This window comes from Chiloscyllium plagiosum, unplaced genomic scaffold, assembly GCF_037043375.1.
Source record: "Chiloscyllium plagiosum isolate Xiang-an unplaced genomic scaffold, Cpla_swu_hap1 HiC_scaffold_1, whole genome shotgun sequence".
NCBI classification, from domain to species: Eukaryota; Metazoa; Chordata; class Chondrichthyes; order Orectolobiformes; family Hemiscylliidae; genus Chiloscyllium; species Chiloscyllium plagiosum.
The window spans coordinates 23522545-23541053 of record NW_028270139.1 but is presented as its reverse complement, the minus strand read 5'-3'; the positions used below and the strand labels follow the sequence as shown (position 1 = coordinate 23541053).

The 18509-nt window shown below is 41.2% G+C and overlaps 1 protein-coding gene across 4 annotated transcripts in view; it reads right to left on the bottom strand.

The window, feature by feature from the left end:
- Positions 1–18509, bottom strand: part of egf (epidermal growth factor) — a 172406-nt gene that overhangs the window by 19628 nt on the left and 134269 nt on the right. For 2 of the 4 annotated variants that reach the window (XM_087981118.1, XM_087981124.1), the window contains exons 16-20: positions 17452–17568; positions 16005–16130; positions 12353–12536; positions 8491–8655; positions 4436–4541 (exon numbers count right to left, since the gene is read on the bottom strand). In XM_087981118.1, the coding sequence (XP_087837244.1) occupies positions 4436–4541; positions 8491–8655; positions 12353–12536; positions 16005–16130; positions 17452–17568 (698 nt within the window). Of the gene's footprint in view, positions 1–4435; positions 4542–8490; positions 8656–12352; positions 12537–14221; positions 14345–16004; positions 16131–17451; positions 17569–18509 lie in introns of all 4 variants that reach the window. The other 2 variants (XM_087981173.1, XM_087981130.1) reach the window with 2 other exon arrangements.

Below are 18509 nucleotides of genomic sequence, written 5' to 3'. Positions count from 1 at the left end.
GCCCTACCTACCTCCCATTTATCTCACCACCCCCTTGGCCCACAAGCCTCTTTCCTGATGATGGGCTTTTGTCCGAAGCGTCAATTTTCCTGTTCCTTTAATGCTGCCTGACTTGCTGTGTTTTTCCTGCACCACACTCTTGACTAGATCTCCAGCATCTGCAGTACTGACTTTCGCCTCCTTAAACTGCAGTATGTCATCATCCTTTTAAATGAAGATATGCAAAATAAAACTAAAAAAGAAAACACCGTTGGGCCACTGAGGAGCTGGGTCAACATTTGCCAATTGCAATATTGCCCAAAGAATCTCCTTCCTCTTTAAATACTTATTCGTACATTCTAAGCAACAAAGAATTGTTGCTGCATTTCAGTTGAATGAGGTTTGTCTGGTGAAGCATTGGCATTATCGTGTGCAAGTCTCATCTTGTTTGGATTATAAAAAAAATCTAAGGTCAGTTTTCCAGTTCATAAATGAAAGAGTAAGAATATACAACAGCATTTGTTTTGTTGCAAAAACATCAGGATCTAAGCAACTGGATCAAATACTTGTGTAATCTGAACCACAACCATAATAACCGGCATCAGAACAAAACGTCTTGGACTTTATTGCATAATACTAGTTAAGAAAACTGTCAATTATACAGTTATGTTAGTCACCCATTTTGTAGATTGAATGCAGTCCAAGCTTTTAAAATAATCAAACAATTGATATAGGACATGCAGTGGCTAATTCATGGAAGAGCCAGTAAAATGGGCCACAGATATGATTTCAAGACAGGTGAGGATTATCAGATCAACCATGATCCCACTGAATGGCAGAGCAGACTCGATGGGCAGAATGGCCTGCTTATGCTCTTATCCCTTATGGTCTTACAAGAGATCGCCACGAAAGTTTAAAAACTAATACAATAACAATTGTTGTTTAAAAAAAGGAGAGGTTAGCTAAACCTTGATTTGGTTGAAGCATTCAAATATCTTTCTAATACATTCCTTGTTCACTGAGGTGTAGTGAAATGGCTTTTGATGTATCCCAAAAGGGAAATTAAACTACTTCATGTTTTTCCCAGTTAACACTGGTGTAAGAGGAAACAAAGATAGGTGGAAGGACAGGTAGTGTTGAGGAAGTGGGGAGGACTTGGACAGGCTAAGAGAGTGGGCAAAGAAGTGGCAGATGGATTACAATATGGGATTATGCACTTTGATAGGAAGATTAGTGGCAAAGACTATCTTATAAACAGAGAAAGACTTCAGAAATCTGAAGTACAAAGAGACTTGCGAGTCCTGCTTGAGGATTCCTTTAAGGTTAACATGCAGGTTTAGTTGGCACTTAGGAAGACAAATGTAATGTTAACATGCATTTCAAGAAAGCTAGAGTACAAGAGCAGAGATGTCTTTCTGAGGCTGTATAACGCTCTGGCCAGTCTGCAATGGGAATATCACCAACAGTTTTGGGCCCCGTATCTAAGGAAGAATGTGATGGCTTTGGAAGGGGTCCAGAGGAACCTTACAAGAATGATCCTGGGAATGAAGGGCTTGCCAGATGATGAGCAGTTGAGGACTCAGGGACCATAGTTGATAGAATTTAGAAGGATGAGGGAGAGATCTCATTGAAACTTACAGACGAATGAGGAGTCTGGATAGAGTGGAGCTGGAGAAGATGTTTTCATTAATAGGAGAGCTTAGGACCCAAAGGAGTCTTCAGAGTGAAGTGATGATCCTTCAGAACTGAATTTCTGAAGGGGAAATTTTTTCAGCCAGAATGTGGTGTATCTGTGGAAACTATTGCCACAAAAAGCTGTGGAGGTATTGTCATTGAGTGTCTTTAGGTTCTTGATTAGTTATAGGATTAAGGGTGGAAGGGAGAGTCATGGGGTTGAGAAACCTATCAGTCATGATCAAGTGATGGAGCAGACTCAGTTGGCTAAATAACCTAATTTTATTCCTATATTTTATGCTCATATGGTCTCACCACAGCTTAATATGATGCTCACAGCCCATCAGGTAGCTATGATGCACCATCCTTTATCTTGGCTGGGATTTGAAGGTGCTACATTGTCCGGTGTGGCAAAAGAAAGCCACCTGAAAGTCTAATTAATACAGCACCTTGACTTGAACAAACATAGCTTATTGCATGATAGTTATTCAGTATATGTTGCATTGGTATGGTAAACATTGCTGCTGAGACTATGGGAGAGACAATTATGTTAGTTCTTACTTCTTTGAGATCCCTGCTCAAGACAATGTGACATCTGAATATTGAATGCTGCCTAATGTACTCCTCTAAACTGACCATTCAGCCCTTACACTGTTGTACAATGAATACAACTAGCTACATTGGCTGTACAATCTAATGCTTTGCTCATTAATTTGAATTGTGAGAGGGAAACCATAAACTGGAGGCACAACAGTTGCGAACTAGAGGGTTAATCACAAATGGTTAGTGAGTAGAAAGTATCGGCTTTTCTTTAGGGATAAGGTGAGCACAAGAAAATGAGGAATAAATATGGTAATTAGTTTCATCCAGCCAATTTCCTCCAAAGAGAGTGACCAGTTTGTCCTATTGCAGTTTGAGAGTTTCCTCAGAATTATGTTCACTCTACCATTATAACTTTGCCAGAAGTGTGACAGAATCACTGTTTCTGCACATTATTGGGGCGAATGCCAAACCAGCATGGAAGTGACAGTAGAATGTGGGTTCTGGAGAAATACTGGTGTTTACCCAGCTCTACAACCAGGAATAGTTTCACTTCATGGTTCAGATTTAACAGCAGATGGAATTTGCAAGCTGGGCCTCCTGAGGCTCTGTATGGAGAACTATTTGTAAAGCTTTTCTGATTTCCCATAAGGTTGATCATAATGTGTTGCTGCCCTTTGCCAATACTGTGCCTCAGAATGTTGTTTCTCCTTTCCTTATAATCATGAAGCACGTGATCTTTTAAATGGATATAGAGTCATAGAGTCAGAGATGTACAGCACGGAAACAGACCCTTCAGTCCAACTCATCCATGCTGACCAGATATCCGAACCTAATCTAGTCCCATTTGCCAGCACTTGGTCCATATCCCTTTAAACCCTTCCTATTCACTGACCCATCCTGATGCCTTTTAAATGTTGTAATTGTACTGGCCTCCAACACTTCCTCTGGCAGCTCATTCCACACATGCACCAACCTCTGCATGAAAAAGTTGCCCCTTAGGTCCCTTGTAAATTTTTCCCTTCGCACCCTAAACCTATGCCCTCTGGTTTTGAACACTCCCACCCCAGGGAAAATACCTCGGCTATTTACTTACCCATGCCCTTCATGATTTTATAAACCTCTATAAGGTCACCCCTCAGCCTTGAATGCTCTAGGGAAAACAGCCCCAGCCTATTCAGCCTTTCCCTATAGATCAAATTCTCCAATCCTGGCAACATCCTTGTAAATCCTTTCTGAACTGTTTCAAGTTTCACAACATTCTCCTGACAAGATGGAGATCAGAGTTGCACATAATATTCCAAAAGTAACCTAACCAGCCACAACATGACTTCCCAGCTCCTGTACTCAATGCTCTGACCAATAAAGGCAAGCATACCAAACTCCTCCTTCACTACCCTATCTACCTGCGACTCCACTTTCAAGGAACTATGAACCTGCACTCCAAGGTCTCATCGTTCAGCAACACTGCCCAAGACCTTACCATTAAGTGTATAAGTCCTGCTCTGATTTGCCTTTCCAAAATGTAGCACCTCACATTTATCTAAATTAAACTCCATCTGCCACTCCTCAGTGCATTGGCCCATCTGATCAAGATCGCATTTACACTGGAGTAATCTTCTTTGCTGTTCACTATATCTCCAATTTGGTGTCATCTGCAAACTTACTAACTGTACCTCCTACGTTCACATCCAAGTCATTTACATAAATGACGAAAAGCTGTGGACCCAGCACCAATTCTTGTGGCAAATCACTGGTCATAGGCCTCCAGTCTGAAACAATTTAAAAATAAACAAAATTGTATTCACATATCTAATGTTGGATTTAAAAATTTCTGCTCACTTTATTTGAAGCCTGTTAATTTTCTTCACTTCTGTAATTACTATCAAAGTTATAACATATGTTCACATTATCAGTGTTTATGTTGGCAATTTATGTATCAGTATTATGTTGGCAATTTATTATCATTAATATTAAATTTAAAGTCATATCCTTAGCTTTCAGTAAACAAGAACTACTATGAAGAATAACAAAGTTAGTTAGTTGTTCAGAAAATAAAAAGTACTGGAAATCACAGCAGGTTACGCAACATCTGTGGAGAGAGAGCAAGCTAATGTTTTTAGACTAGAAATTAGTGTCCAAATTATTCTCCTTGTTGGATGCATCACTCACTAGTATCACTTACTGGGAGTTTAAACATGTACATACATGAATTTTTAGCTTCATGAAATGACCAAATTACCTGTGGCTCATTGCTTTTCAATGTCTCAGTTACACTGTCGATGCTGCTGCTGCTGGTGTCACTCATTTCTTCACAGTATTGCCTTTTCTTCAAATGTTTCTGGTGCCTATTAAATAAAACTTGCATACGTCATTGAAGCTCCAGTTAAGATTAATGATGATCTAATCAAGTTTTTAAAAGAAACGTTGAAAGGATTCGGGTTGCAAAAATGCAAGTGTCATTTAATGGAGGCAACTGGGGTCTCACCTACTGGCTGGTGAGCCAATGATAACCCCCTTGTTGCCTCCTTTAGGGAAGCATGCTGCATGAAGTGCCACTCAAGTACTCAACTGGAAGGGTTGGGCTTTCCCCAGGATTGAGAACCAGGTGCGGAGGGTTAGGGGAGGAGTGAAAGCTCAGACTGTCAAGGGCTACAGGACGAGCAGAGGCCAGCAGCTCTATTGAGCAACAGTGTCACAGGAGAGGGTTGGTTGGAGACAGTACAACATCTATCCGACACCAAACTTCAATGCTGATTCCAGGCCACAGCTGAGTGAGGGTCATTGGTGAGCCATGTTCACATCCAATATGGTGCCTTAGGCGGAAGGGGTAACTCTTGGCTGGCACCTCACCTCTGAATGATGGGTTCCTTCTTCAGGCAGAGTGCATTTAAGTGAGGGAATTCCTCACAGTTTCCCTGTCTGCCCCCTCACTCCCTCCACCTGCTGCCAGAAAGCTGCAAACACAACCACGTGGGTTTGTTTGTCACTGTGTGGCGAGCAGTCTTACGTCCACCAACAACAGCAGGTTGAGGTCCTTAACTGCACACTAACTGACCACTTAAGGGCACGGATGGCCACTTCAATTAGCAACAAGACCTGGAGGCCATTCATGGGCCTTTGAATTACGACGGAGAGCATGAAATCCTATCTATGATTTTCTCAGTGCCAGTAAAGTACCAAGAATGAAATGTCACAATTTTAATATTTGCTGCAGCCCATTTAAGAGTGAAACTAGGAAGCACTGGAACAAAGCTTTTTTTTTTATAATTCTATGAAGCAGTCCTGCAGTTGGGCAATGTTAGTCACTTTGTGTGAGCTTCAAACTTGCACAGTCTCAATACCATTTTCTGTCTATGGAACAACATGTCAACAAATACAAGTGAACACAAATACGAATAAACCATACATTACAATCTAGTTACTCCTTCTGAGACACCGCGCTGGCCAGAGAACAATGGCAGCTGATACTTAGGGAAATTCCACTGTATTTTTGCCTAATCTGTAGTCCAAACTGTTGTGGCATTTCTGTTTAGCATTTACGAACAGATAGGCAACACATTGAGCTACTAACTTTGCACCTATATTTGCAACTAGATGCAAAGTCATAATTCATGTGTACTTCACAACTATCTTTATCAAGGTAGAAGATGCAGCCAAAATTGTGATGAAACATAGTTGAAACACTGGGTGGGCTAACAATTGGAAAATGGAACCATTACAAAGGATAATGATACTGCCATCAGGATTGGATGGGACCCATTGGAGGATACAGGGAGACATAAGGGTGTAAGTTTTGGAGTTACTAGTCATCAACTAGCTTTGGACTCAGTCCAGCAAAGGTTCACTTATCTTGGTCCCAGGGATAAGTGAGTTGCTGTACGATGAGATGTTGAATAAATTTGGTTTATATTTGCTGGAATTTAGACAATCTAATTGAAACATTTAGTATTATGAAGAGCTTGACAGGGTAGATACTGACACATTATTTCCCCCAGATTGGGAATCTAGAAGATGCGGACACAGTTTCGGGATAAGGAATCTATCATTTAAGGACTGAAATAAAGATACATGTGGGTTGTGTGATTTTGGAATTCTCTACCATAGAGGATCATCCATGCACCATTATTGAATATATTTGAAACTGGAAGAGACAGGATTTTAGGCTGTTAGGAAATCAAAGGATATAGGGAGTGGTGGGAAAGTGTTGTTGAAGCCAAAGACAGCCCAAGCCAAACCAGAATCATATTGAATGTTAGAGCATTCCTGTTGATGTCCTTATACTTGTTAGATACAGGGATGGTGCCAAGGGGACTAAAGAAATGCAAATGTTATTCCCTTGTTTGAAAAATGGTGTAAGGATAAGCCCACCAACTACAGGGCAATCAGCATCTATTTGTTTTTCAGATTTAATGAAATGGATTGAATTTCTTGATAAATTGACAGGTAAGGTAGATTAGAGTTATGTGATTATGTGGTGTATAAGGATCCCGAGAGATAAAATGTCATTTGATAGGCTTATCAAGAAAACTGAAGCACATGTAATAAAAAGGATTGTAATAACATAGGTATGAAATTGGCTGAGCAACAGGAAACATTAGTTGGAAACAATTGTTTTTTAGACTGGAGGAAGGTATACAGAATTTCCTATGGTCACTATAATGATCTCTGCTTTTCTTAATGTGAACTAATGGCCTAGACTTGGGTCTACAGGGCACAATAGTAAAATTTGCAAATGACACACAACTTGAAAGTATGTTGACGAGGATGGCAATCAACTTCAAGAGGACATAGACAGACTGGTGGAATGGAAAAGTATGTAGCTGATTAAATTTAATGCTGAGAATTGTGAAGTGATACATTCTGATTGGAGAAAATGGTGAGACAAACTGGGGCAAAAACATTAAAGGAGGTACAGCAGCAGGTGAACCTGCGGGTATCTGTGCACAAATTGTTGAGGGTGATAAGGCAGGTTAAGAATAGTTTAAAATGTTTGTCCTTATAAACATAAGCATAGAGTGGAAAAGCAAATTATGAGAAACTTTTATAAAGCCCCGATTCTGCCTCAACAGGAGTACATGTCCACACTATGGGAAGGCAGAGAAGGCATAAGAAAGAGTGCAGGAAAGACTGATAGGAACGTTCCCAGGAATCAGGGACTTCAGTTATAAATGGGAAAGCTAGTGGGAGAGCCTTTAGCTTCCTGGATTCTACTTTTTAGAATTCCCTTCCTAAATCTTTCTCGTTCGGTCATAGAGTCATACAGCATGGAAACAGATCTTTTGGTCTAACTAGTCCACACCAACTCAAACTAAACTAGTCCCACTTACCTGCTCTTGGTCCATATCCCTCCAAACCTTTCCTATTCATGAACTTATCAAATTGTTTTTTAAATGTTGAAACTGTACCTGTATGCACCATTTTCTCTGGCAGTTCATTCCACAAACTAACTACTTGCTATGTACAAAAAAGGGAACCCTCATGTCCTCTTTAAATCTTCCTACTCTCAATTAGACAAATGCCCCCTAGATTTGAACTCCCCCACCCTAGGGAAAAGACCCTTCTCGTTCACCTTATCTATGCCCCTCATGATTTCAAAAACCTCAAAAAGGTAATTTCTTAATCTCCCACACTCCGGTGCAAAAAGTCCCAGCCTATCCAATCTATTTATATATCTCAAAACCTCGATTCCTGACAATGTTCTGGTAAATCTTTTCTGAGCACTCTCCAGATTAATGATATCCTTTCTGTAGCAGGACGTCCAGAACCCCACACAGTACTCCAGAAGAGGCCTCATCAACTTCCTGTACAACCTCAGCATGACGTCCCAACTCCTATACTCTCCTTTTCTGTTTCTTCCTTCAAGTTGCTCCTTAAAAACCATCCCTTTGATTAAGCTCTGGTCATCTGCTCTAATAGACTTGGCATCGAGTTTTGCTTGAGAAGCATTCTGCTAAGCATCTTATGAAGTTTTGTTACATTAAAAGTGCTATGTTAGCACAAGCTGTTGTTCTGAACATGGAATATATCCAAACAATATTCTAAAACATCAAGGCAACAACTGCCTTGCGAGACAGTAACTCTTCAAGAATTTCAGGTCCTTAAATTTTTTTGTTTTGTCATCAGATTATTGTACAATCATATTACCATGTTGGATTTCATCAGAAATCACTCCTAAACAAAACTAAAATTAATTGTTCGATGTGTTTTGAATCCTACTTTAAAAACATTCACTGGAATGCATTTCTTTATAAAACAGTTGCTGTGGATTATTAAACATTATCTGGTTGGACTCACCTGTAGCAATGTATAACACAAGCTCCCATTGACAGCAGACAGATTAACACAACTGTGCATACAGCTATAAGCACATTACGTCTCTTCTCTTCCTCAACACGATGCAGTTCCCACCATTGTAAGTCGCTGTACTCACATCGCTCCCCGACGTAGCCTTTGAGACAGCTATTAAAATGGCCAAACATTTTAGGATAGGGCAACACTATAATTAGAGTCATAGAGATGTACAGCACAGAAACTGACCCTTTGGTTGTGCAGAAAGATAAACGCATTCTGAAGAAGGGTCACAGGCCATAGAATTATCGAGCCATATAGCATGAAGCAGACCCTTTATTCCAACCTGACCATGCTGACCTAGTTCCATTTGCCAGCAAAATGTTGTAATTGTTCCAGCCTCCACCACTTCCACTAACAGCTCATTCCACACACGCACCACCCTCTTCATGAAAAAGTTACCCCTTAGGTCCTTTTTAAATCTTTCTCCTCTCACCTTAAACCTATGCCCTCTAGTTTTGGACTAGAGGAAAAAACCTTGATTATTCACCCTATCCATGCCACCTCATAATTTTATAAACCTCTGTAAGGTCTTCCTAGATTTCCTATGCTCCAGGAAAAAGGGTCCCAGCTACTCCAGTCTCTCCCTTTAGCACTATAACCCTCCAGTCCCAAACTCTTCACAGATTCTGCTAGACCTGCTGTTTCTCCAGCTTTTTCTGTTTTTATGTCAGATCTTCGGCGTCTGCAGTTCTTCATTTTAACACTATAATAGTATTCCCAATAAAGGACATAGTACATGCAACGTCAATGTGATGCGAATTGCTGGACCTCACACTTCTGCCAAAGAAATCAGGGTTAGAAAAACCAATTCAGAAAAGTTAGATCATCTTCCTGATCTTCCTGGAAGTCTGCAGAATGGCTAGTGTGGCTGACTGAAACAAAATTAGGCCTCTTGATTGTGCTACAAAATGTCCTGGTATCTGTTTAAAGTTCCCAATCCCCAAATTGAACAAAACCTGAACTGTTAAGCTTTTCCAGGTCCACAGCAGTCTTAACCAGCTGTCTCTAAAAGGATTCCAACAGAAAGGGTTATTTTTATTTTATAGCCTGAATATGCAGCCTGGAGAATCAGACATGACATTCTCCATGCCACAATCCTACTGTAGGCACTTCCAGCCCATGCTTGCATTCTTCCCTTTGACCTAAGCCCTCCCTAGCAGGTGAACAGAGTGATGGGCAGTACAGTGGCTCAGTGGATAGCACTGCTGCCTCACAGTGCCAGGGACCCAGGTTTCATTCCACCCTTGGGGGATTGTCTATGTGGAGTTTGCACATTCTCCCCATGTTTGCATGGGTTTCCTCTGGGTGCCATAGTTTCCTCCAACAGTCTAAAGATGTGTAGGTTAGGTGGATTGACCATGCTAAATTGTCCCATAGTGTCCAGAGATGTGTAGGTAAGATTTGGCATAGGAAATGTAGGGTTATAGGGATATGGGAGGGGGATGGATCTGGGTGGGATGCTCTTTGGAGGGCTGGCATGGACTCAATGGGTTGATTGGATTGATTAGATTAGATTACTTTACAGTGTGGAAACAGGCCTTTCGGCCCAACAAGTCCACACTGACCCGCCGAAGTGCAACCCACCCATACCCTGCATTTACGCCTTACCTAACACTACGGACAATTTAGCATGACCAATTCACCTTACCTGCTCATCTTTGGACTGTGGGAGGAAACCGGAGCACCCGGAGGAAACCCACGCAGAAACGGGGAGAATGTGCAAACTCCACACAGTCAGTCACCTGAGGCGGGAATTGAACCCGGGTCTCTGGTGCTGTGAGGCAGCAGTGCTAGTCACCGTGCTGCCCACATTGCTTCCACACTGTAGGGATTCTATGATGTTGGCAGGGAGATTCACAGAACAATGCCCTGCACCCTTTGTTTCACATCCCTATCCCTCCCTATACCCACTCAACCCCCTTGGAAGAATAGTGTAAATGACCAGAATAAAAAAAAATGTTCTATTTACCCTCTTTTTTTTTTTGGAGAGTTCAGGACTTCACTTTAGACAAATCCTACATACTACAGGATGTCAGGCTGCCTGACATACTGAGTATCTCCAGCATTCCCTTTTCCTGTATTTAATCATTTCAGTTTGAGACTTTGTGCTATTATCCTGTACCAACTGCCAAAATACATTTCATGTGACAACACTGCCCTCTGGTGCATTTGAATTTTTAAGAAAATAAGCTTTCACCAATTTCACTGAAAGAAGGGGCTGAGTCTTGAATCTATGGTCTAGCTCACTGCTTTTCACTGGGTTCCTCTGCTTTTCCTGCAATTGTGCATGTGAACTACCAAGAAAATATGGAATCAGTAGGGTAATTTTGAACTTTTGAAATTTTGGGCAGCACGGTGGCACAGTGGTTAGCACTGTTGCCTCACAGCGACAGAGAGGGAGCCATGCAGTTAGAATGTCTGAACCACAATGAGACCATACCATCTGAATGACTAGAGAGGGCATTAAACAAAATAGTGTTGATATGGTTACCTGAGAAGAGATTAAGAAAGTTAGTGATAAAGGAAAAGTCAATAATGCAGGTTAGTGATCTGGTGAATGGTAACTAGGCATAGAATTTACGAATACACCAACAAATTGATGTCATGTGAACATTGTTGGATAGGCTAATATTTATTGCCTATCTCTAATTGTCCTGGAGAATTTGTTGGTGAGCTGTCTTCTGCTATAGTTCTTGGATTATAGGCGCATTCACAGTGCTGTAAGAAAGGACTTTGAGCTAGTGACTATGAAGGCAGTGTGATATCACGCAGTCAGAACGGTGAGTAGCTTGGAGGGGAACTTGCACGTAGTATTGTTCGCATGTATCTATTGACCCTGTCCTTCTAGATTGGGTTTGGGAGGTGTTGAAGGACTCTTGTTGAGCAACTGCAGTGAACCTTGTAGATGGTGCACACTGCTACTAAGTGAGCATTAATGCTGGAAAGAGTTAATGCTGAAAGTAGTGGATGCACTGTCCATTAAGTTGTCTGTTTCATCTTGGATGGTCTCAAGTTTCTTGAATGTTGTACTCATCCAGGAAACTGGGGAGCATTCTTTTGCATTTCTATTTTGTTCCTTGTAAGTGATAAGATAGATGCTGGGGAGTCAGCAGATGAGTTACTCTTCTCAGAGTTCCCAGCCTTGAATTGCTTTGCTAGCAACAGTATGGGTAGTCCAATTTAGTTTCTGGTCAATGGTAACCCCCAGGATGTTGATAGTGGTTGTTTCACTGTTGGTAATGCCATTGAATGCCTCCAATAATCTCATTATGAAAGTAACTTTGATGGGCGGCACGGTGGCACAGTGGTTAGCACTGCTGCCTCACAGCGCCAGAGACCCGGGTTCAATTCCCGCCTCAGGCGACTGACTGTGTGGAGTTTGCACGTTCTCCCCGTGTCTGCGTGGGTTTCCTCCGGGTGCTCCGGTTTCCTCCCACAGTCCAAAGATGTGCAGGTCAGGTAAATTGGCCATGCTAAATTGCCCGTAGTGTTAGGTATGGGTGGGTTGCGCTTCAGCGGGGCGGTGTGGACTTGTTGGGCCGAAGGGCCTGTTTCCGCACTGTAAGTAATCTAATCTAATCTAATCTAACTGCACTTCAAAAGTTGTGAGGCACTTCAGGACAGCCTAAAATTGTAAAAGCTGTTAATGTTTCTTTACCATTAACATTAAGTCCAGTTGTAGCAGCTGACTGTTGCCTGATGGTGCAAATTATATTTCTAGTGGTTTCTTCAGTTTTTGACTACTTAGAAGACAATTTTGTAATCAATGCTTGAATGTGAAACACAAGTCGTTGACTTCACTTACTTGCATGCAAACACTGTTATCTCAGGGATGTGGAAACAAACTCCTCCATTCAGACAGAAATCCTCATGCGAAAGTGGACAAGTCACAACATTATTATTTTGCTTGTGTGTGGTTGTTTCAAAAATGGTGCTCCTGACAGTTTCCTCCAACAAGCCATCAGTGGGGAAGGCTGAGCCAATCACACCTGAGAGAATTGTAGACATTTTATACTTTGCTTAGTTCATGCTGCAGAGCTTACGATTGCAGGAGGGAAGGAATGAGGTACTCTGATCTTTTAACATTGTGTCTGGGAATAGGGACATATATTGCCCATCCCTAGCTATCGTTATGAAGTTGTAGGTGCCATTTTATTCATCTGCTAAATTTGCTGAAGATGCTTCCACAGTTCTGTTAGAAAGTTCAATTTTTTTCAATCCAGAGACCATGATGTAAATACATGTCTAAATAGAGTTGATATGTGACTTGGTGAGATGGAGTTGCCATGTATCTACTAACCCACCAACTAGTTGACGCGGTGGGCTTTGTGCATGCAACTTAATCAGCAATAAAAATACTTCACGTCAATAAACTTATCCATACGGTTACATTTGAACAGTTGAAGAATTTGATGAAGCATAAAATGTCATTTCAATCATTCCTCTCCAGTAGCAAGGAAATGTTCAGAAGTTAGAATTACTAGGAATTTCATGGAATAACTTAGTTGCTGAGATTGATTCTTCCATGTGGTATGGTAGAAGTCTTAATTATGTACATACAGGAATTTCTGCTGAACTGCCAGCAAAGTGGCAGGAGTCCAACAGGAGCAGCTGCAATGAAATTCCAGACCCATACAATTTCACACAAGCAAACACCTAGCTAGTACCAATATCAAGAGTAGAATTCAACTAGGAGAAAGTGAGGACTGCAGGTGCTGGAGATCAGAGCTGAAAAATGTGTTGCTGGAAAAGCGCTTAAGAAGGCTTATGCCCGAAACATCGATTCTCCTGCTTCTTGGATGCTGCCTGACCTGCTGAGCTTTTCCAGCAACATATTTTTCAGCTCAAGAGTAGAATTGTCACTTTATGCTGTTAGGTTTATACAGAGGTCAGAGGGAGAGAAGTCTCCTTGCCACACCTTACCCCCTGCAAAGAATAAGGATTTGGGATTGATTCGTCCTCCACTTAGCTAGCGAGCAATGTTTTCATTTTTTTGGGCAATGGCTCTTTAATCAGCATGAGGTGCAATCTCTGTTCTCCGCCAGGAGGCCATCCTACCTACTGAACTGCTAGTGAATCAATGGTTGAAAGCCTTGCATGCCAACAGCGCCAGCAATGTGATGTGTCCATTGGCAATACTGCCAGTAGGACAGAGCATTTGTCAATGGTCGCAGACATTCAGGTAAGTGTGAGATCTCACCTGTACCAGGGTAACAAGCACTAGTAGAGCATGTGGGAAATGTTGGAAAAGGGCTGGGTGGGGGACCAAGTATGAAAGTGGAGATGCAAAACTGTGGGAGGGGATTGTCTGATTGGCATAGAAGGAATGTAAAAGAGACACCTGCCTCCTTTTTTAGTGAACAGCAACCTGCAGGATTAAACCACCTGAGTGACAGATGTAGGCCTCTCCTGCCAGTCATATTATTGGAGGGACAGCAGCACGCGACCCTTCGTTGGTTCTTACTTGCCTATTCAAGTGCCATGTGTGGATAATTCATCTGATACCTCCCCAGCCATCTTTAAAATCATGGAGGTGGCAGGGGTAGATAGATGGCTAGTAGGTACACAGCTGAGGGACATGGCAACTAAACTATTGGTCCTGGTACCAACCCCCACCATTGGCGCCATTGCTGCCATTGTTCACACAGTCAGCCAATGAAGTTTGTACACTTACTTCTACAGCTAAAACCTGTCCCCAAAAGGCCTTTGTTACATGTACAGATGTAGTTGCCATCTGTGCTAGTGCGCACAGCATTTTCATCACAATTATGCATCCCAGTTTTGCATTCATCAATATCTGCAAATGTAATAACAGATATCACATGCTGAATTCACCAGAAACCTGGAGAATAATTATATCTTTCTATTTCAAATGAGGCATACATTGAAGAAGTCACATTATGGGTATGGGGCAAATTTCTTTTGAGAAGGTTGAGTAGGTTGGGTATGTACTCATTGGAATTCAGACAAATGAAAGGAAAACTTACTGAAAAATGTACGATTACTAGAGAATTTGATAGGATCAGTGCAGAAAGATTGGTTCCTCTTGTGGAAGAGTGACATAATCTCAGCATAGGGGGACACTTAGTTAAGGCAGCGATAAGGAGCCATTTCTTCTCTCAGAGGGTAGGGGATCTGTGGAATTCTTTATCAAAAAGGTGGTTGAGGCTGTGTCATTAAGTATATTCAGGACTGAAATGGACAGATTTTGAATAAGTAACGGAATTAAGGGTAATGGGGGAAAAGGCAAAGTGGAATTGAGGATTCTGAGATCAATCAGGATCACATTGAATGGTGGAGCAGAGTCAATGGTCTTACATCTTACATCTTAGAGACCAGAAAAGAATTCTAAAATGCAAGCAATAAAGTTGAAGATAAACATTAAGTCAACAATGTCAAGAGGTTGGCGTCATGTATCACAATGGTACCACTGGTCATCAGACCACAAGGAGCAGAATTAAGTCACTCAGCATATTGATTCTACTCTGCCATTCAATCATAACCGATATGTTTATCAGCCCCATTCTCCTGTCTTCTACCCAAAACACGTGATCCCCTTACTAATCAAGAACCTATCATTCCTTCCCCCCTCTGTCTTAAATACACTCAGTGACTTGGCCACCACAGCTCTCTGTGATGATGCATTCCAAAGATTTGCTACCCTCTGGCTGAAGAAATTCCTCCTCATCTCAGTTTTAAAGTTTCATTTCTTCACTGAGGCTGTGCCCTCAGGTCTGAGTCTCTCCTACTAATGGGAACATCTTCTCCACATCCACCCTTTGCAGGCCTTTCAGCATTCTGTAAGTTTCAATGAGATCCCTCTCATCCTTCTAAACTCCACCAAGTACAGGCCCAGAGTCCTCAACCGGTCCTCAGACAACAAGCCCATCATCCCTGTGATCATTCTTGTAAACCTCTTCTGAAGCCCCCTCCAATGCCAGCACCTCCTCCTTTGGATATAAGGCCCAAAACTGCTCATGATATTCCAAATGCTGTCTGACCAGAACCTTATACTGCCTCAGCAGTACATCTCTACTTTTGTTTCGTAGCCATCTGGAAATGAATGTAACATTGCAGTTGCCTTCCCAACTGCCAACTGAACCTGAAGGTTAATTTTAAGAGAATCCTGAACTCTTAATTCAGTTCAGGATTAACTGAATTGAATTAGTTCAGTTCAATTCAATTCTCTTTAGAAAATAGTCTTTGCCTCAATTCTTCCGACCAAAATACATAACTCACACTTTCCCATATTGTATTCCAACTGCCACATCTTTGCCCACGCTCCTTGCCTGTCCAAATCCTACTGCAGCCTCCCCACTTCATCAACACTACCTGTCTTTCCAACTATCTACCAATCTTTGTGTCTTCTACAAACTTGACACTCAATGTCCTCAGATCTTTCGTCCAGATGATTGAGGGAAATTAGCATAACAAAAAATGCAAACAGGACTTCTCACCATGACAGAGCAGTCCATCACCACTATAACCAGGATGGCATTTACAGACGTAGCTGCCCTCTATGTTAATGCAATCTGCAAGGTGTCTGCTGCAAAGGGAAGCACCAATGGCACATTCATCAATATCTGCAAGAAAATAGCATGTATTAGAGACATGGACTGGAGTCACTATTACAAACAAATTGTTGAAACATAAAAAAGTCTTGAACATTTAAGACTGGGGATCAGCTTAGTTGCCTAATACTAGTCATTGCATTACAATAATAATGAAGTTATTGTTTATTCTCGATAAACCATCTTTATCAAATACTCTTCAATAGTCCAAAATCAAAGTCCAAAGTCCTACCTTCTGTACTTTATGTATGTATTGTATGTATGTATGTATTTTTTAAACTCTTTCATGGGATAGGGGCATCACTAAATAGGCCAACATTCATTGTCTTTCCCTAATTACCCTGGAGAAGGTGATGGTAAGCTACCTTCTTAAAAGCTTTCATTCCTTGGGATGTAGAGATACCATGGTGCTGGGAGCAGTGGTGAAGGAATGTGATATAGTTCCAAGTGAAGATGATGTGTGGCTTGGAGGGTAATTAGCAGATCATGGTGCTTCTATGTATCTCATACTCTTGTCCTTCTAGATGTTAGAAGTTGAGAGTTTGGAAGGTGCTATCAAAAGAGCCTTGGTGAATTTCTGCAGTGCATCTTGTAGATGCTGCTACTGTACATCAGTCGTGGAGGGAGCGAGCAATAATAAGGATGTGATGCCAACTGTTGGCTGCTCTGACCTGCATGGTGTTCAGTCTCATGAATGGTCTTGGAGCTACATGCATCCAGGTAAGTGAAGAACATTCCATTTAACTTTTGACATGGGCCTGATAGATGGTAGTCAGGCTCTGAGGAGTCAGGAGCTCACTGCAGAATTCCTAGCCTCTGACCTGCTTTTCCAGCAATAGTATGTGAAAGGTTAGTCCAGTTCAGTTTCTGATCAACCCCCAAGATGTAGGGGATTCTGCAATTGTCATTGAATGTCAACGGCCATGCATACAAAGTAAGAAGAGAATGGATGAAATTGTTGACCGGTAGACTGCCAAGGAACTTATTAAATAATTTGAAGCTGGCTTTTGACATTGGCAAATATCTGATTGTGCCATCTGTCCTAATCATACATTAAAGATATAATTAATCTTGAGTGCCAGCAAGCTGATTACCAGGCAAAATTGACCAAAGAATGATACTAAGTTGGCAAAATAAATTGAATGCACACGTTTTACCTAGTTACATAACTGGGACATTGCTGTTTGGAAATCATTTAAAAATTCACTCTTTGATTGATGAACTAGTTTTATTCCATGTATTTCAGGGAAAGCAAAATCTATGTGCCCAGAAGAAATCTGCTTTATTCAGAATTAAAACACACAAACAAGGAGATTTTAAATTAACTTCTCACCACTGCAGACTGTGCCATTGCCAGTAAATCCTTCCAAACACTGGCATCTACTAATTCCTCCTGGGGCAATGCATTGAGCATTGAGATCACATTCCAGTGAACCACAGTCATCTTGATCTTGAACAAGAAAATCAAACAGAATTAACAGAAATAATAAACAAATAACAGGAGTTATTAACAGGAGTCCCTATTGGCTTTACCCCTGCATGTGTCACTGAATTATGTGGAAATTTTAGAAAAGTTCAGCATCAAAAGGAAAAAAAGAAATCAGAAGGGACCTCAAAACAGAATCTAAAATGTCACTTGTAAGAGACATGGTTGATCTACAGGACTGTTTCAAGTTAGATCATGGCTATAAGACAAAGACAAGTGGTATAAGGGAAGGTCTTCATGTAAGGCCTGAAAGATTTTCTGCATATGCTTATGGGAAAATGGGACTTAACTTTTATAGCCCATTATTGTATCTTTAGAGTGTCTCAAAATTCTTTGTAGCCAATTGATTTATTTTGAAATGAATTGAATGTTGGTATGTGGGCATGTGCTTCAACCAACTGCATATCACAAGACCCCAGAAACAGTAACAAATGAAGCTCAGAAGCTTTGATGTTAATTAAAGGAAGACTGCTGTTTGAATTGTGCTCTGGATCATTTATGTTAACTTGACTGGGCAGAGAGAGCATTGATTAATTGCTTCATCTGAAGGATGTCACCTCTGACAATGAGCATTCTGTGAGAACTGTACTGTGTGTCAGTATAGATTATGTAACTCAAGTCACGGAGCTTTAACCCACAATTTTGAACGCAGTTGCAGAATGGCACTACGTAGGCAAACATTCTGGACTTTTTTGAAAGCAAACTAAATGCTGTGGTTGTGGAGTGGGGCAGAGTGAACTTAAACTTTCACTCTGTGAAAGGATGCCCCCCTCACCTATTCTTATCTTTGTGGTCTCCATACTCCATTTGTAACAATATGTAATTATCAGAGTTTATAATACATTTCTGATGCACAAATAGAATTTTGAGTGTTTAAATTTTAAGTGTTCATTTTCATATTAACT